This window comes from Poecilia mexicana, unplaced genomic scaffold (genome assembly GCF_051168715.1).
Source record: "Poecilia mexicana isolate PSO_F unplaced genomic scaffold, ASM5116871v1 scaffold_20, whole genome shotgun sequence".
Taxonomy (NCBI): Eukaryota; Metazoa; Chordata; class Actinopteri; order Cyprinodontiformes; family Poeciliidae; genus Poecilia; species Poecilia mexicana.
The window spans coordinates 20,953,451-20,974,022 of NW_028263389.1; the positions used below are offsets into that span (position 1 = coordinate 20,953,451).

At 39.0% G+C, this 20,572-nt stretch overlaps 1 protein-coding gene across 1 annotated transcript in view; it reads right to left on the reverse strand.

Annotated features, from left to right (window-relative positions):
* The window catches only part of drosha (drosha ribonuclease III), a 122,324-nt gene that overhangs the window by 66,350 nt on the left and 35,402 nt on the right, over window positions 1–20,572 (reverse strand). The window contains exons 17-20 of the mRNA XM_015000111.2: window positions 20,050–20,157; window positions 5,635–5,773; window positions 4,391–4,451; window positions 4,127–4,186 (exon numbers count right to left, since the gene is read on the reverse strand). Coding sequence (XP_014855597.2) covers window positions 4,127–4,186; window positions 4,391–4,451; window positions 5,635–5,773; window positions 20,050–20,157 — 368 coding nt within the window. The remainder of the gene's footprint in view (window positions 1–4,126; window positions 4,187–4,390; window positions 4,452–5,634; window positions 5,774–20,049; window positions 20,158–20,572) is intronic.

Sequence of the window (20,572 nt, forward strand, 5' to 3'; positions counted from 1 at the left end):
ACCTCTCAGGTCTTCTGGTTCTGCTCTGCACCAGAACCAGAAACAAAACCAGAACCAGAACCAGTGGAGAAGTAGCATTCAGCTTATATGCACCACAAATCTGAAAGAAACTTCCAGAAAACTTCAAAACAGCCGAAACACTGAGTTCCTAGTTAGAGCAACATTGACCAACATATTTGATTTTTATGACTTGGGGTGATGGAACTTATCAAAATATATTGTTCAGTTGTTTTGTATGGTGTTTTCTTTATAAGTTTATACATTTTCTGTTTATTATGAAAAGCACTTTGCTGCTGAAATGTTCTATACAAATAAACTTGATTAATTTTTATATTAATCTGGTTAAAGAGTTAAATATCCAAACTTTAGTGCTCAAATTTAGACTAAAAAAAATTGTGTCTTTTTTAATCTGTAAAATCTGCTAGTCAAACTAATACTTTTCAAAATCTTGACTTTAAACAAAATCTTAAAACTTGCCGAATAATTACTTGTAACACAGTTTGGTCTTATTTAAAGTGTACAAAGATATTTGCACTTTAAACAAAAGAACTTGGTAAGATTTTGTGTTTTTGCAGAGTATAAAAAAGAAAATAGGCAGGTTATGGTTTTGCAAAAATGTTCATTTTGCTGTTCCTCTTCAATGTTCAAGATTTTAGCTTCTATATCCTGCTTATAAGTTGTTAGTTTTGTATTACTTCAACTCATTTACATTAGAAATGAAGCAAAAATAGTTGGTAATATTTTGTGTTTGTGCAGTGTATTGAATAAATCGGGACATTTTTAGAAAAGTCTTGTTAAAAATAGGTTTGTGTGTCTTTTTTAGGTGAAAATATAGAACAAAGTTTGCTACTGAGGACATTCATCTTTAATAATTATGACTAATTCAAAATCTTACCTGAACAGGAATGAATTTCATGTGGAGAAAGAAAAGCTTTTTTCAGAGGATTGCACTTGGATTTATTTTTTTTACATCATCTGCCGATCTTGTAGGTCCCCTCTGTTCGGCACCGACTCCCTCCCTACATTTGGGGCTGTTCGCGTGTGCAAAATGTTCTTTTGGCTGGACAGCAGAGGCGCGCGGACCCTCCAAGGGCAACGCGCACGAGGCAGCTGGCTGGATCTGCTGTAGCCATTTAACTGGACAAGGGGCTGATAAATAATTCAGAGGGCCAGGGCGCAGGCCAAGCATGTCTCGTCAGACACTAACAATCAAAGACGGGTAGGAGAGGAGGAAGAGGCTGAAACGCGCCCGGAGATATCCTGAGGAACGGAGGCTAACTGACCTGCTTGTAGCTGCATAAAGAGCGGCAGTCTGTGTGCCACAATGAGCTCCTATTAGACTGTAATCCTCGGCGCTCACTGATGTGGAAGTGTTAGCGACACGGTTACAAATTAGATTTTTGTGATAGAAGCTGTTTTTGTTGGATAAAAACATTTTTCTTTTCCTTCCAGGAGCAGAGGGAAAAAGAAAAGTTTTTACCTGCTTATGAAGCAGTTAATTCATCTGGTGTTGGTGCACGTTGGAGGTACAGAATGTGGAAAATTAATACCAAGACTTTGTTTCTCTTCCGGGCAAACAGACTTTGTTTTAAAGGGGCGGTATCATGTAAAATTTACTGGTTTTTTATTCTATTCCTTCACCAAAAGCAAACCTGGAGTGTTGCTTTGATTCTTTCAAATCTTTTCATTTCTCAAACAATACCTGGGTGGACTTAGCTCCGCCTTCAAGGCAAAGCTCCTCCCCCTTTCAGCTCCTTCAGACTAGCCAGCAGCAATTAGCAAACACCTGGTGGAACTGCTAAGCTCATTATAGCAGCTATTTATCAGTGAAATGCTGGATGAATGGAGGAGCCATGTTAGGATGACTTCCTGAAGGCGGAGCTTCAGAAAGAGCAGGAGTTTTTAAAGAGACAGAGATCCAATTTCAAAACAGTTTATCAAGAAGTATCTTTTAAGCAATACTTGATATATATGTTTTTTTTATAACTGAAGGTAACATAATAACTTGATTATGCTTTAAAATGTGCAGAAAATACACATATATATGTATTTTCTGCTGAAGTGGACTGGATCAGCAGTTCTGGCTGTAAATGTTGAACCACCACCATGTTTGAAAGAGGGAAGGAAGCATTTTAAATAATTTCCGTCTAACAGATGCAGTCATGTTCATGACAGGTTAGACACTAACTATCCAGCAAAGATTATATTTTCATTTTTTGACCTTAAATTATTACATTTTTTAATTACTCTGATTGAATCCATACATTAAATATGACAGCATAAAATAGAGTATTTGGGAATTCCAAAAAAAGAATGAAATCATAATATTATGAGAAGAGAAAATGTGTAATATCACAAGAAAAAGGTCATAATATTGCAAAAATATTGATATTAGAACATAGACATAATATTACCTGGATAAAGTTGTAATATTATGGCTTTATCCTTACAGTTTCATTTTTTCTTATTTGTGGCCCTAAAACTTCGTCAAAGGGGAAGAAAAAGAAAAAGTATTTAATATCTTTGTTAAATATTTTATATATTAAATATAAATATAATATATGTATTAAATATTTATATAAAACTTATATTACATTTAATATAAAGTCAATGTCGATTTTTGTTGCTTTTCAGAGTAAAGTTGAAATAATACGAGAATAAAGTCATAATATTACCAGAATAAATCTTAATACGACTTTATTCTTGTAATATGACTTTATTCTCATATTTATTAATTAAAAAATGTATTTTTAGTGTGGCCCTAATACTTTGTTGTAGAGGAAAGTTGTAACAACAAGAGCAAGAAAATATTTAATATATATAAAAATGTTTAGGAAGAAGAAACCCTTGTGTGAGTTTCTGCAGGTTCCACCAACTCCAATTTAAGCAACATTGATGTAAAACAGTCAATTTCCAGATAAGAAAATAGAAAACAGGGAGGTTTTCTGACCCAGAAGTCCTGGACTGGAAAACGAGTAAGAAAGTCACCAAAGTCTAAAGAGAAACTGCAAGAAGCTTGAAGAGCTGATAATTAAGATTACTTCAAAAGATTACAAGAAAGTCTGGCAGCTTTGAAGAAAAAGAAAAAGAACTGACTCATAGCTTTAGTGCTGAACTCAATGTTTCAGTGATTAAGTTATGAATTTGCTCTTTTCTGGCCACTGTAAGGATGAAAAGCTGCTGCTGTTTTGCAGCAGCTTTTCATCTCAAAGGAGTTGGTGTTGTTACAGGGAGAGTGTGAGATTAATAACAGCTGTGAAATACAAAAACACAAAATCCTGCCAAGTATTTTTTTCTAGTTTCTAATACAAACACCTTAATACTAACTTTTTAGATAGAAACAGGAACTTGTTTTAAGTCAATAAATCCATAATATTTATTAAAAACATAAGTACTATTTTCACCGGTAGATTAATGTTATAAGTGAAATAATCTGCCAACAGAACTATTAGCATTTTATAACCAATATTAAGGAATTATGGAGTATTTTATATCTTACTAAAATACTCTTAAGTTAGTTTTGTATTATTTAAAGTGTACAAAGATATTTGCACTGAAAAGTGGAGATTTTGTGTCTTGTCTGTAATTAAGCATTTTAAATGTAGAGATTTGAACAATAAAACAGATTCAAAGTTCTTGAATTAAAATGTCTACACTGCAAAAACAAAATCCTACCAAGTATGTTTGGTTTAATTTGTACTATAAATATCTTAGCTTACCTGAAACAAGACAAAACTAACACAAATAACGTTTTAGGAAGATATAAGAGCTTGTTTTCAGTCAATAATTACTTAATAAAAATGAAATAATATATATTTGCACTAGAAATACTTGGTAGAACTTGTTTTAATGGCAGCGACTCGTGTTGTCAGCAACACAAGTCAGATAATTGAAAGTCGTCACTGACCATTTCTGGCTGTTTAAGTAACATCCCAGTTCCAATTACCAGTGAATGAGCGTCTTAATGAGGCGCAAGTATGGAGAAAAGCAGCTCAGTGACAGACAGGAAGGATCGCAGACAGTGAGGAAGACGACAGAAACGGAGTGAGGAGGTGAAGAAAGAGGGAAAAGAAAAGACGGTGTTGTAGTCGTCTTCGATTAGCGCCGGCGTCCATCAGAGTCTCACCTGGTGAGGAACTCGACAACAGCGTCGCCCAGGAACTCCAGCCTCTCGTTGTGATTGATCCTGGAGAAAAGGGGGGAGATTTGATCAGGTTCAGTCCGAAGCAATGAGCTCATTTCATCCCCCTCAGGTACGCCTCCGTCCCACAGCTAGAGTTAATTTTCCTGTCAGCGGGCCTGCCGGGCGTATTAATCACACAAATGGGCGCTCTGATTGCGCCTGTGGTCAGTGATGGTACGAGCAGATAGGAGCCAGCAGGCTGCCTACCTGGAAGGAGACGGGTCATCCTGACCCAGACGGGACATGATGTTAATCAGTGTGTTGATTCCTGGAAAGAACCGACCCGCAGGCGGGAATTATTAATCACAGAGGGAAGGGAAAAAGCATTTACTTTCACTATGAAACCAAAAAAAAGATGATTTTCCCTCTGAATGAATGACATTAAATCTGACTAAACCTTTGATAGTCAGCAGATTACATACATATCCTTAGTGATTTGGTGGAATTAAAAATTACACTGCAAAACACAACATTTTAACTATTTTTGGTTGAGTTTTCAGTATAAATATCTTAGTTTTAACTTGTTTGAAATGTACTAACTTAAAAATAACTTTCTGCAAGATATAGGAGCTTGATTTAAATAAATAATTGCTTACTATTGATGAAAAAGCACTACTTTCACTGGCAGAACCTGGAAAAATGTCATGTTTTGGCAAAATAATCAGCCAATGGAACTTTTTTAATCAATAATAAGCAATTATTGACTTAAAACAAGCTCCTAGTTCTTGCTGAAAAGTGATTTGGAAGTTATTTTTTGTCGTATTTCAAGTGTACTAAGATATTTGCAATAGAAACTGGACAAAAATACTTGATAACATTTTGTGTTTTTGGAGTGTAAGTACATGGTATTCACCATGCACTGCAAAAACACAAAATTTTACCAAATAATCTTGGTCTAGTTTTTAGTACACTTAAAATAAGACCAAACTAACTTACAAGTAACTTTTCAGCGAGATGTAGAAGCTTATTTTATGTAAGTAATTCCTCAATATTGATGAAAACGTATGAGTTCTACTTTGTCTTGTTATAAGTGAAATAATCTGCAAATAGATCTAGTACCTTTTAATCAATATTAAGAAATAATTTTCTTAAAACAAGCTCCTATATTTTTCTGTATAGTTACTAAGATGTTTGTACCAAAACTGAACCAAAAGACTTGGTAGGATTTTGTGTTTTTACAGTGTATGATGGTTAATGGAGATACATTTTAAAGACATATCTAAATTATTTAAAATTAAAGTAATTTCAGTACATATAACCACCTGAACTTTAATAGAAGGTTTTCTCTCATAATACAGATAATTTCATTGCCCATCATTGCCCTAATTGATCTAAAACACGTAATAATTATCTTGTTAATTATTTAATGTCAGACAAAAGAGGAAAAATTTTGTCTTTTCATATTTTGTAGAGAAACATTTGGTTTCAGCCATGCATGAGGTAAAGCCCACCTTTCTTCCTCATGTACATGTGGTGGACCTTCCTGTCGCCGTACTTCGGTTGGCGGATGCCACAGTTGGACAGCGAGTTGCGGGCGTGATCGGGATTCATGCCAAAGTTGAGGTGGTGACTGGGATGAGTCATGGCCAGCTGAAAGGGAGCGTGAGCAGACATATTTAGCTGCTTCTTTTCTAAAAGTCAGGAGACTTCTCAACAGTCCAAATTAACCAAGTTTTCTTTCCGTATCCAGGAGGAGTTTATCACTACAGACAGATCTGAAACCTCAACACTGATCCAGACATTTCAAACATAAAGAACTTGGAAGAATTGTAATTCAAAAATTACAATTTTTTATTATTATTTGAGACAAATTAAAAAGCAAAACACTTTGTGTTATGAATGTTTTGAATGAAAATTCAAACTCAGTTCCAGTTAATTTTATTACTACTTATTAAAAAGTGAAAAATATGTCTGCATACTATAAAGGTTCAACACTTGGTCTGGGCTCCTTTTGCATGAATTACTGCATCAACACATGTTGGTGGCATGTAGCTCATCATCCACTGAATCTTCAAAGTTTTTAAAGAAACCGAGGTCCACTTCCTTCTCCTCATTTTTCCATTAATATGCTTCCATATGTTATTCAAATGTCTTTAGCAATGATCTTCTGTGGCTCATGAGTGTTAACTGACATGCACTGCAAAAACACCAAATTTTACCTAGCATTTTTGGTCTAGTTCTAGTCCAAATGTCTTAGTTAACTTGAAATAAGAAAAAACTAACTTCAAAGCAACTTTTCAGATAGAAATAGGAGCTTGTTTTCAGTCAACAATTTATTAATATTGATTAAAAAAGTATTAGTTTTGTTGGGAGATTTGCTCACTTACAAAATGGGGAAATTTTCTCGTCATAAGTGAAGTATTTTTTTTTATTTATGTTCAAGAATCATTGACTTAAAACAAAATAAAAAGTTACCTGTAAGTTAGTTTTATTTTAAGTTCACTAAGATGTTTCCACTGGAAACCAGACCAAAAATATTTGGTGAGATTTGGTGATTTTGCAGTGCGATTTTCTTTTGAGGTATTGAAGTTTTCATTAGCTGTAAGCTACGTTTTCCATTTTCACTGCTTCTTTCTTCTAAGGTTGTTTCACCAGTTTTCTCCTGACAGTGTTCTTGGCATTAACCATTCAGCAGTCATCCTGTAAGGTAACGACAACTGGACGTGTTTTGCAGTCATGATGCGAGTACAGAAACACATTTGGTGGTTGAAGTAAACCTGCCACTGTTAAGCCTCTAAAAGGTGATTCCAGGGTTAAGCTGTTGAGAAACGAGGCACCAGCAGCTCTTCATTATCCATCTTTCACATCCTGCAATGTCAGCTTCACTTATAAAAAGATGCAATGTTGCCTTTCATTTTATTCATAAAAAAAAACCTTCCAAGTTGCTTAAAAAGGCGTTTGGGCGGCCAAACCACAGAACCATCTGACTAAAAGGTAGAATCTCTGTTCCTCTCCATGAAAAGGCAGTGAAAATGTCTCGTCGTTGGTCTAAAAGGTACAAAGGTACTTCGGGAGACTGAAGTAGAGTATTGTAGCATGCAAGATCCTGCCCCCACCTTCCTGGTGGAGGGCAAAAAGCTGATTAGCATTGGTTTTAGCTGTTATGTTATTAACGTAACGCGCTAAATCGTAAATGTACGCCTGATTTATGAAAGAAAAAGGGACGCAGTGCTTTGCTACTAATTGTCAACACTATGACAACTAGATACCAAGGTTAGGAAAACAATTTAATTAGGAAAAAAAATAGCGAGGGAGAGGGAAGTAATTCAGTTATGCTAGCTTGACTTTGACAACTTAACATGTAGATCTGCTGTGGAATTCAATTAAAAAATAAAAAAGGCGGCCTCCACACCAAATCTGAAGGATCATCAGTAGAGCAGGTGTTTATATGGTTAATCAACCACCACAGTGTTAAGATTAGCTAACAGCAGGGGTAGCTAATCTATCATAGCAATCATTTTTAAAAAACATAAAACTGAGATGGACTGGATGTTCTGTTCTTTGTGTGGGAAAAGTTTGAGATTTTTTTTGGTGTTGGATTGCTATGGTAACGAGTCCGTGTAGCGTAGCCGACAGAGAGCGAGAAAAAAGTGTTTTTTCCTGTTATTTTTCCCTTTGCTGTGGCACACTGCACATCTCCAAGTTTCATTTAGTTAACAGAAATGTTCTACTTCCATTTCTTATGGATGGCATGTAAAAGAGTCGGATGTAAACAGCATGCAAGGCGTCCATGTTGTTGTTTACCCAACAGCAATGGCAGCTTCCTCAAAATCCTGAATCTGATAATAAAATGCAATTATCCTTTTGCCTCAGAGATCCCAACTGATCTAAAATGACTATAAGGAATCGGTAGTTTGTTTCTCCACTGTTTTACCTACCATTGGTAAAACAGAAGCCCAAGAGAATCCGGACGGATATAGTCACAGGCGTCAGGCTCACTGACTACTTAACAGACAGGTCAAAGATTGAGAAACTGAAGGGATGTTCACAGTCATCAGTATTCCTCACATTTAAAGTGTGACCCCAAGTCTTGTCTTTTGCAGAAAATAAAGTTGAGGAGTTTTTTTGTTTTTTTTAAGGTTTTGTTGGCTCTAGTGGCCTTCTCTTGAAAGTAGTTTGACAGGAAAGAGGGCAATGAGAGAGGGGGAAAACATGCGGCAAACGCCACCAGGACGGGAATCGAACCCGTGACCACCGCCACCAGGACCAAAGCCCCAACATGTGGGCTGAGCTCTGCCCCTGCGTCACCACAGCACCAGTTGTGAGGAGTCTTAACGACATGCGGCAAAGGCCACCAGGCCGGGAATTGAACCCGTGACCACCGCCACCAGGACCAAGACCCTAACACGTGGGCTGCGCTCCGCTCCTGCGTCACCACAGCACCAGTTGTGAGGAGTCTTAACGACATGCGGCAAAGGCCACCAGGCCGGGAATCGAACCCGTGACCACCGCCACCAGGACCAAGACCCTAACACGTGGGCTGCGCTCCGCTCCTGCGTCACCACAGCACCAGTTGTGAGGAGTCTTAACGACATGCGGCAAAGGCCACCAGGCCGGGAATTGAACCCGTGACCACCGCCACCAGGACCAAGACCCTAACACGTGGGCTGTGCTCCGCTCCTGCGTCACCACAGCACCAGTTGTGAGGAGTCTTAACGACATGTGGAAAACGTCATCAGGCCGGGAATCGAACCCGTGACCACCACCACCAGGACCAAGACCCTAACACGTGGGCTGAGCTCCGCTCCTGCGTCACCACAGCACCAGTTGTGAGGAGTCTTAACGACATGTGGAAAACGTCATCAGGCCGGGAATCGAACCCGTGACCACCACCACCAGGACCAAGGCCCTAACACGTGGGCTGCGCTCCGCTCCTGCGTCACCACAGCACCAGTTGTGAGGAGTCTTAACGACATGTGGAAAACGTCATCAGGCCGGGAATCGAACCCGTGACCACCACCACCAGGACCAAGGCCCTAACACGTGGGCTGCGCTCCGCTCCTGCGTCACCACAGCACCAGTTGTGAGGAGTCTTAACGACATGGAAGCTGGAAGTAGATAACTTGCTTGCTTTTGTGCCAGGAAAGATTAACACAGAAAATGCATATTTTTGCTATTTTTCCTGTATCGTGTTTAGACATTAAGAAAACAAGATGCTATGTGTGAAAGGAGTAGTACACTAATAAAACAAACTGGTTGGATTTAGGGTTTATTTTTATTTGGTGGCCAGGTTGGAGACTTTGGATTTGAATTAAGAGTGTGTGGATGGCACATTGTTTTAGAGGAGTAGGGGGGTATTTCAGTTTTTGATGTTGGTCGACCCAATCTTTCAACAAGATTGTATTTTGACTAGGAAGATGAGATTTTAGGATCAGTGTGAGAATCTGCTAGGTTTTTGTTCAATTGTGGTTTTTGGTTATTTGAATAAATGGAGTTGGTTTTTGGAGCGATGTGAGCAGGATTTGGTAGGAAGGGATTGGTTTTTGGTAGAATGAGATCGGTTTTTGGTTAGATGCGACTAGGTTTTGGAGGGATGAAATTTGTTTTGGTATGGAGGCGTTGTTTTTTGTGGGAAGGTATTGTTTTTTCTGTGCAGTGGTGGAATGGGGTTGGTTTTTGGTTGGACAGGATTGGTTTTTGGTAGAAAGGGATCGGTATTTGGTGATATGGGATTGTTTTTTCTGTGCAGTGGTGGAATGGGGTTGGTTTTTGGTTGGACAGGATTGGTTTTTGGTAGAAAGGGATCGGTATTTGGTGATATGGGATTGTTTTTTCTGTGTGCTGGTGGGATAGGATTGTTTTTTGGCTGGATGGGAGTAGTTTTTTGTGGGATGAGACTGTTTTTTGGTGTGAAGGGATTGGTTTTTCTGTGTGGTGTTGGGATGAAATTGGTATTTGGTCGATTGATATTTATGGTTTTGTAGGTGAAGGGAACTGGCTTTTGCCTGGTTGGGTGGATACGATTGATTTCTGATCTATTACGTTTTGGTTGCGTAGATCGGACCAACCAATAGAATTGGTTTTGGAGAAGTTGGGTTGGATGGGTTTGTTTTTTTGTGGGTTGGGTGAAACCAACCCACAATGTTATAAAATAACACTTTGGATTTATGTTGTAAGACTGGGTGGGAATTTTCATTTGACAAGTAAGGGGCCATGATCAAGATGGAAATTTTCTTTTAGGAAAAATGGTTAGCTAGATGGGTGGGTGGGTGGAAATAAAACAAATCCAGTCTTGTACTGACTTGTATTTCATTTGCTTGTTTCTTTTCTTCCTTCAACAAAATGCATCTCTACCCTGCTCCATCTGAAAGCATCTTTAATTCTTTATCACAGATGGCCAAATGCTGGAGAAAGCTCAAGGCTGTTTGCCAATTCTATAAACTGCAAATGCATTACAGTTACAGCTCCAAGACAGCAAATCTGAGGTCATCTTTCAATTTGTCCTTCCAATGAGACTAATAGTTATGAATCAGAAGACAAGGACAGCTTTCAAACTGGTTCGCATAAACGGTGCTTCTTTCTTAATCTCTAAAGCATCAACATTCAAAACCTCCATAATAGAGATGTGCCGATCAGGTTTTTTTCTGCCGATTCCGATCACCCATGAGGGCCGATCACCGATACCGATCACTTAATAATTATTTTTTTAATCATAAACCCTACCGGTTACATTATGTGGAAAAAGGAACCATGAATTCACCTTAATTTAGACAAAAACTTGTTTTTAATAACTTTTTCCATGAAGAAAACAAAACAAAACAGGCATTGTGCAAATTGTACTGCTATTGATAATACTATCTTTAACAGACTGATAACATATGAAGGCTCTGAAGAGGCTAAATAATACAAAGAGTCAAAATAAAACCTCTCAACATTACCAAAAAATTCAAGTATAAAACTTAACATTCAAAGGCAAAAACAGGTTCCATTACAATAAACAATCCAGAGTTACTGAATGAAAACTTCCTGTTAGCATGGCGGCTAGCTGATTACTGCTAGCTCTGATTGGCTGTTTCTGACTGAGCGGAGTAATTATGCAGAACAGGGAGGAGATGGATTATTTTTTTAGAGATTATCTGTCTCATGTTAGGACAGCGAAAGTTTTAATACGTATGTAAAATGTATTTTTTTTAAGTTAGATGCTGCAGCTTTAAGCAGGTTCGGTGTGAGAGTCACTACCAGGTGGAGCAGAAGCGAAGCTCCGTCTGTCAGATATTACTACCTGTAGCATAGCAGCGGTTCAACAGGAGAGCAGAACCAGCGTCTTACATCGCAGCTCGAAGACTTAAATAATTTTGCGGGTTATTTGTTTAGCTTTCTGACCGTCATGCTAATCCAGGTGAGTGTTTGTAGCTGTGCGCTGCTTTACCTGCTATCTGATCCTCCGTATGTCTTTTTTTACTGCAGTGAGCCTCGATGTAGCCAAACTCCGTCAAGTATGGCATTGTTTTTATGCCATATTAGCTTCGTTGTGTTGATGCATTTTGACCTGCTTCAATTTTCCGCCGCAACACGCAAACTTCCCCATTCACTCAGTGCGTTATAGTTCCACATCGCTTAGGATTTGTTGCTGCGCGTTTTCGCAGAGTGAAGGAAAGAGGAGACCAGCTGCACAGGCAGGCTGCGAAATGAGATGCAGGTGATGATCGGTTTGTGTGATCGGCGATCACCGATCATACACTTTTTCACGGAAATCGGCTGATTATGATCGGTGGCCGATCGATCGGCACACCTCTACTCCATAACTATTAAATAATAAGGTAAGCAGCATAACAAATAGTTTAGCAGTTCACTAATGCTTAATGTATACAAGATGTAGTCAAATATAGTTAGTATCTTAAGCAGGAAACTATTAATTTAAGTGATTTCTTTAGACATTTTCTCAAGGTGTCAAAAGATAACTGATGGATAGGTGTGCTCCACGGCTCAAGGCTGGGAAATCTTCTGTTTTACTAAATACTAGGTATTAAAATAAAAATTATAAAGGTTTGAAAAGTCATTTGTGGTTATGAAACTGATAAGTTCAAAAGATGGTCATTTGGTCTGACCACTTTTTATTGCCAATTGCACAGAATTTCCCTACATTTTATAATTTATTCATCATTTAATTTCTCTGTGGGACCAAAAGTATTTTTAAATTGAATAAAATTTGATGCATCAATTCACATCTCTAGTCAGACACATAAATAATTTGCTTTAATATAAAAACTCCATACCATTTCACTGAAAAGGTTTCAAGTCCATTTACAAAGTGTAAATGAAAAAGCTTATTATGCTTTGAAATAACCTGGCTTGAAAAATTTAAATTAGTTTTTTGTAAAGTTTATTTTGTTTATTGTGAACTGAAGTTATTTAAATAAACTGCCGTATTTCAGCAGGCATTAAATATTAAACCTGTAAAAAACTGGCTACGGATGAACAGATTGGCAAATGAATGGAGAGACGACTAAGGCGGATGAACGGATGGATGCATAAATGAATAGATAGAACCAAAAATTAGTCAAATCCTAATAAATTATCAGACACTCAAACTCTCTAGGACTGTTTTTCAGGCAATAATATCAAGAATCGATGACATAGATGAATAAAAGTCAATTTTATGGTAACTTTGCAAAATTTTATTTTAAAAAACCCAACAAAAATAAAACCTGTTTTCCAAAAACACTGCTGTAGTTTTAATTTGTGGCTGCTACACGAAGCTTGAGTAAGTCATCAAATGCCAACAGATTAGTCTCTTCCCACCTGCAGAAATCTCTTATCACTTCACAGAACAATTTGCAAGCCAACACTTCCAAGGTGATTCTAGGCCTAACATGTAGCTACTTCTCAGTTCTGTATGTCTTTCACTTGTACTTTTCTTTAACTAGATTTAATGCTTACACTAGGACTTTTGTGCCGTACCAAAGAGAGCAAGCAATGATGGGTCAGCAACTGTTCCAAGGAAATGAGGAGCGAGAGCTTCTTCTTTGTAATATTGGAAGCTGTTTGTCTGAAAAGTAATGGCTTACATTTTCGTAAGCCAGTAAAAATGCTGGAATTTCAGGTAATATATCCCTGAGGGAAACACATGAGTCAATTTTCAGCTTTGTTTGAGGAGGAAGGTGGGAAAAAAAACTGCTGTGCCTAGAAAGACTTGCCGTAGCGGAATATCTCAAACACGCCAAGGGGGAAAGAAAAAGGAGGAAGATAGGACTCAGAAGGATATGTCGAGCCTTTATCAATCTTACATTAGGAGAATGTTAATCTCATCCCCCAAAAAAGAGAAAATAGAAGAAACTCAGACTCTTCCCCCCCTGGGCTTGCGTTTCAAAATGCTTGTCTCCTTTCAGCCAACTTCAAATCAATTTCAGGCTCCAATGAGATATATATGTAAAACTCTAACAGAGAGCTTTCAATATTTATAGTTACTCAAGAGGCCTTCAGCTTTGTAGCGTTTAAACAGAGAAATGACAAATTTAAAAGCGATCGTGGGATTTTTTTTGTGAACCAAGTCTGACGTGACACAAGCAGAAATCTACCAATTTCCAGCCCCGTGTTAAAAGTTTTACACTTAAAGCTACGTCTTTCAATCTCCACTCTCCCATTGTGCGATGCCAGACGTGTCAACGACTGCCTGCTGCACAGCCTCAAGTACAGAGCCGGGTAAACAAACCAGCTGCTGTTTGAACCGTGCAACTAACAACAATGGTAGATTTTTAGCTGATTGATATTGGCAAATATGCCTGTGCACGTAATGAGTGCTTACGGAGTGGTGGTGATTTAAGTCTAGTGATCAGCAGCTGCTCGAATGCCTGCAGCAAAAACAGGAAAAAACTCTGTTCTCAGAAACCAGCAGGAGAACTTTACTTCACACAGAAAGTTCAAGGCAAACCTCACTTTATTTACGGAGTAAAATATTATTTTATATAACGGAGAAGCAAATCAGCCTGACTTTGGTTTCTCAAGTTATTATTAGACTTTGGACCTGAAAGACAGAAGATTGGGGTTTCGACTCACCAGCCATCAATCAACCAAACAAACTCGTTGTTTTGGCTGTTTATCGTCGCTGCTCGACATTTAGTCCGCTTTCATCCAACTCTAGTTTGTTTGGTTAGAAAGTCAAAATCTCGTCCACCAAAAACCTTCGTCTCTATTTGGAAGAGACGAAGGTTCTGGAAGGTTCGAATTCAAATCGTCACCTTCCTAAAATAATGGCCTACGTTTTGTTTGTTGTTTTTTTTGTGCCTAAATTTCAATGTCAAGTTTATTTATTTGGCACTTTTAAAAGTGCACCAAAGTGTATGACACATGAAAAATATAAGCCATCTTCTGGTAGAAAAATTACATTTTAGGACGGTGACTATACGTGAACGGCAAACGGACAGGAAACCTCTCCAAAAGCAGGAAGTGGATTATAGTGCAGTGCATTCTGGGTAAAAACAACCAAAGCAAGTGCAAAGGTCTAAGAGAAATGACTTGTGTTCTTTTACCAAAGACAAAAGAAAAATCCTAAAACTACTAAAATCTGACACCACTCCATTTTTGTTTACATTTTCTAAAGAAGGAAGTTGCACTCAGTGTCTTCAGTGATTCTTCGTGTAGCGCCCCCACAGGCGAGGAGGGAAACTGGTTTTTCAATTAGTTTGTTTTGTTTGACTCAGTGCAGTGAGAAAAAGATCCACTGCAGCTGAAAATGTAACAAATGTTGCAGTTCTGGTCCCAAATTGAACCAAATCTACCGGACAATCAGGTGTGAAAACAACATAAGATTGGCAACCAACTCAACTTGCAATGAATCACTTGAGTCTATTAAGATCCACGCGATAGAAGCTCGTAAACTTGAGCAGATAATAAAAGCCGACAGCAGTATTGAGGGCAGCTGCACTTCAAACAGAGGGACACTTCTACCACATGCCAGCAGACAGATCAGAAAACAAACAAAATGCCGCGGTACACAGAGCACACATACATGGGGCTCACAAACAAAAGCGTGCAGCATCAGAGCGCAGGCCAAGGACTTGTACGCTTAAATAATTGAGGACCTCTGCGATGCCTCTCGTTCTGTCAGCATGGGTCAGAAGTGAAGAATGGCAGTAGATCAACAGGGGTTGGGTGGGATTATGATGGTTGGGTGGATGTGAGGGACTCGGGGATGAATGCGTGCCTCTCCAGCTCCAGAAGCCCACAGCCCTCCCCAGCTTTAAATGTTAAATGTTTAACAGGGAGGCTCTCAGAAGAGGAGCTTCAAAGAGGTGTTGCTGCTCTGCAGCCGGGCGGAGGGAAGCTTCGAGTGCTCCAACTCTGCCAGGCTGCATGTCTCACTGCAGGATCGTTGGGTTATTCTCCGCTTCTTCATCAGGTGTATCGATTCCCGAAGAGGTGAATGAGTTCACAGACTGCCAGTGTGTTATCGTGATTATATAACAGCTCCTTGATTTACAGGTAAGCTTTTATTCAGCATTAGAGAGAATCTGCAGAGAACATGGATTGATTCTGGACAGACCCACCCAGCCGACGGGTTTCCCCCGTGATCTTTCATCTCCACGGACGAGTGGAAACGATCCCTCAATAGAGGAACTGCAACGCTGCATTAGGGCCATTATAGATAAAAAAAACAACACAGAAAACAAACAGGAGTTAATTTTCACCAAAAACTCAAATTTTGAAATTAAAGTCAGAAATTTGCCAGAAAAATTAAAATTTCTGAGTTTGAAATGTGGGAATTTGCTAGAAAAATTACAAAATTTTGAGAACTCAGAAATTTTCTAGAAAAACAAGAAAATTTCTGAGTTTGAAAAGTTGAGATAAATCTTAGATATTTACTAGAAAGAACAAAGAAATTTCTGAGTTTGAAAATTAAAAAAGAATTATAGAAAAAATTCAAAAATTTTGAGATAAATCTCAGAAATTTCTCTGAGTTTGAAAAGTTAATTTTTCTCTGAAAAAAAAAACTTCAAAATGTTGAAATGAATCTCAGAAATCGCTGTGAAAAAACAAGGACATTTTTGAGTTTGAAAAGAAAAAAAAATATATAGAAAAAAATCCTAAATTTCTCAGAAATTGAGAAAAAGTGGAACTTTTCAAAGATTTCCACCTGTACATAATGTTGGCTTGTTGACGTGAACCATCTATTTTATTGGATTACATTATCGGGACTCTTGTTGCTGTGAAAAGAGTTTTTGGTCAAGATAGATGGTTTATGTTGAGAATTTTTAAATTAAGATCGCGTCTATATTTGGAAATAAAACATGTTTAATGCAGATCTCTGACTGCAGACTTTGGGCTGGATGGGTGCTGCATGTAGCTGGATTTGGACTTTTACTGGTTTTTCCCCTGGCACCAGTGACATTTACATTCAGTTTGACTTTTAATGTGACTAATTCAGTTTACCACAGAAGAAGCTACATACCTTTTTCTGTTGAATGATCCGTACTTTGACGTAACGTTTTGGTTCGGTTCAGCTTTCTTTCTCCACTGTAGCTGTAAAAAACCCTTCATTTTCCTAATAGACCCTGTATTTGTTTGGTACTTATGTGTATCGATGCGACAGGCAGAAATGGATATTCTTAGTAAGGAAACCTGAAATAAAAACCTTCAACCATCAGTTTGTTCTATTGCATTTCGATTTCACAATCATGGTTCCCCTTAACGTATGGTACAAGAAGCGGTGGGATTTATCCGTTTCTCAGCACAGCCACTTGTCAGGCTTCTGGTGACTGAAAGGCCGAATTATAGGTAATATTTTCGTACCTTTTTAGGGTTTTCAGGAGGAATTCAGCAGCTGTTTGAAAGGTTTCCACCCGCGTATTACAGCCCATTGGAGGCAGATTAATTCCAAGCACACAAGCCCTCGTATCAAACCACAATTCATTTGTAATGCAATCAAAGAGTGGTACTAGATTCCCTCATGTTTAATGAGTAGACTGTCAGTGAAAAACATCCATCTCATTAAAGGCGGTCGGCCCCTCAGAGTGGAGCTAAATGAGAAGTGACGAAGGATGTGAAACCTGACTCGTTTGGGAGCGAGCGCCGCCGCCGCTCCGTCTGAATCTATCTAGACGATGGGTTTGTTTCCATTGCATAAAAATCATTTAGGCTTGATAAATATTTGGCTCTTTATTGAGAAACCACTTCCTCACACCTCAATCTCCTGGGGATAAATCCATATTTCTGCTTTTCCCTTTCTGTTCCACTGGGAAAAAGACAACATCTTCTTCCCCCAACTGTCTTCGACTCCCGCTTCTCTGGCTGGGCGGCTGGCGACCTTGTGACCCCTTCCCTTTATTCATCCCTGGAACTGAGGCCTGCGGTGAAGCCTCTCCGCCGCCTTTCATCAGCAGCTCACCCTGGGAGAACATTCCCTCGGCGGACCCGGCTTTGTGTTTACGTGGAAATAAAAAGCGACCGGACCGAGTCAGACCAAAAGGTTTCTCTCCAAGGACAAGACGTGTGCAGATTCCTGCTTCACACTGCAGGGAAAGTTGGCGGCTTGTTCTGGTTCATAATGGACCAAACGTGCATCATCCAAGCTAACAGCGGCATAGCACGAGCTAAAAGCTCATCATAGCTAGCTAAAACTAACTAAATAAAACTTAAAAACATTTTTGTTTTTGGAGTAAGAGAAAACTATAACTAGGACCATGTGGTGCTGTTATAAAACTAAAACATACTGAAGTTATGGACGTAATGTCCTTCGTTTTTATGAATTAGTCTTTCAAAATGTTGTGAAATGTATTTTTTACCTCCCAAAAGCAGTTTATGTCAGCTGTCTGCAAATTACAGCATTACGTTATCCTATTAATATTTTCATATTATTATTTTTTCATGTATTTTTATTTTTAGATTTTTATAATATTAATAAGAAACAATAATCATACTAATTTTATTAATAGTATTTTTAATAATTTGAATCTAATATTTTTAGAGTAATAATGTTTTATATGCGTTTAATATTTTTTATAAAATATTTTATTTCTAAGAATATTTCTGTATTTTGTTTGTAACAATAATTTGATCATCAGAAATGATTAAAAATATTTTAAAAATTTATAATTGTATACCTATTTTAATATTTTATCATAATTTTTACAATAAACTTAATTTTAGTATTTTTAATAATATTTTATAATAATTTAACAGGTGACACCAGTTTCATAATAATAATTAGATGATATTTTATAACAGTAATGTGAGCAGGCTGGCTCCCGCCGTGTGCAGCAGTGTGTGTGTTGATGATGGTTCTCTATTCGGGTCATTTCAGCCGCAGCTTCAGGTGAAGTTCTGACAAGCCAACACACACCAACAAAAACAAACACCAGTGAGCCGGTATTAACACCTCTGTGGATATCATTGTGATAGAAAGTGGCAGCTCACATCGCACTGAGGCCGCGACGCGAGCTGCTGTGTCCAGATGATCGCTTCTTAGTTTCTGTTTGGCTGAATGAGACCAAAGGAGGCGGGACTCGTCTATAAAGGAGGACAACGCTGTTTCCTTTCCAGCGCTCGTAAGAGACAGGTCGTCGTTATGCCAACGACAAAGAAGCCGATCGCTGATCGATGCGGCCGTAGAAGTAGTGAGCCCGGAGCGAGTCCTATTGCATCCTTCCCCCTCTTTAACTATGTACGGCCTACAACACATTGATTTCTAATGTATCAGCTTATGACAGCTCTTCAATACTGCTGCAGGCAGCCGGGGAGAGGTGAGCCGGGCTGGTGTGTGTGTACACACACCTGACAGGGGAGAGCTGGCATTACGGAGGAGGGCTTGTTGTTGTCCTCCTGACTACTGTCACTGCTAGTCAGGGAGCCGGGAAACAAACTCAGGCCAGTCACAGTGAGCCGGTGTCGGAGTGTGTTCGCCCAGCTGACTCCTGAAACCCCGTTTCCTCCTCGACAATCCCTGCAGAGGCTTCAGTAATGAGGGAACGCTCCTCATAACAAGCTCCGGCACAAGCCTGGTTTCCATATTTTTCCTCCCAAAAGGCTTTATTTATCATGTTAGTGATCAGCAGAGGTGGGCAGAGTATGCCAAAACTTGTACTCAAGTAAGAGTAGCGCTACTTTAAAGGGGATCTTTTATGAAAAACTTGCACATTTTATGCATCCACTTGGGTTTCTACTGCTTTAAAAACAGCCAAAAAGCTTAACATTAAAAAACTAGCAGCTTTTTAGCAGTAAGTTCTTGTTTATTAGTGTCTGAAAAATGAGCTGTTACAAAAACCTTCGGAATGTCTCGTCACCTAGCAACCCCAGCAGAGTTCTGCCCGTCACCTAGCAACCCCAGCAGAGTTCTGCCGGTCACCTAGCAACCCCAGCAGCGTTCCACCCGTCACCTAGCAACCCCAGCAGAGTTCAACCGGTCACCTAGAAGCCCCAGCAGAGTTCAACCGGTCACCTAGAAGCCCCAGCAGAGTTCCAGCACAGACTGGTTTTAGATCCAAAACCAATCCAAAACATGGATGTGGACTGGTTTCAATCCAAACCAATTTGGATAGCTTCCTAATCTAAATTGGATAGATTAGGAAGCTATCCAGTTCCTAATCTTGAACTGAATAGCTTGAACTTGCTATGCAGTTGATTAGGATAGCATCCTAAATCAGTTCAAGGAAGCATAATAGGTAGAGATGCCTAATAAAACAACATCGATATCGGCCAATATTAGTAATTATTTAACATACTGGTATCAGCCCAGTAAATAAAACTGGGCTGAAATCAAACACTAATTTATTTCCACATTGTTTGTTTTTATTTCCAAAGATGTCAATAAGGTAGAGAAAGATATATATGTATATATATATATATCTCGATCCAAATCTTCATATCGGTACATCCCTAATTATCGGAGACCCTTACATAATGCAGCAGTGACTGACAGAGTTGCGTCTCACCTGCAGGAGGCAGCGGTCCTTGAAGACGTAGCCGATTAGCTTGTCCAGGTGCATCAGGCACTGGTGGTATCGGATGTGATGGGTGAGAACCGGGAGCATCATGGCGTGCTGCAGGACGACAGAAACGGGGGAGAAAAACACCCAGGTGAGATCATGTCTTATGAAAGAAGAGTGAAGGGAGCGAGCGAAGGGAGAAATCAATCAGCTGGCCATTATTTATTAAGAGGGGCTCTGCAACAGAGAGATGAAATAATCAAAAAGCCAATTGCTGGAGTGTGAGAAGGAATGACAAGAGGACGGGAAGGGAAATTCACATTTGGACAGGACAGCGGTGGAATCGAAGCCCTCGCTGACAGCCTGACACGCTCAGCTTTGAGCAAACACTGACAGCCCTTCCTGACCCTCATATGAAAGCAAAAAGTTTCAACAAAGTGGAAGGAAAAGTAGCCGAGGAGGAGAGGAAGAGGAGCGGCGGGGCGAGATCTTATGGAGTCATTACCGCGGAGGCTCATCGAGTGTACAC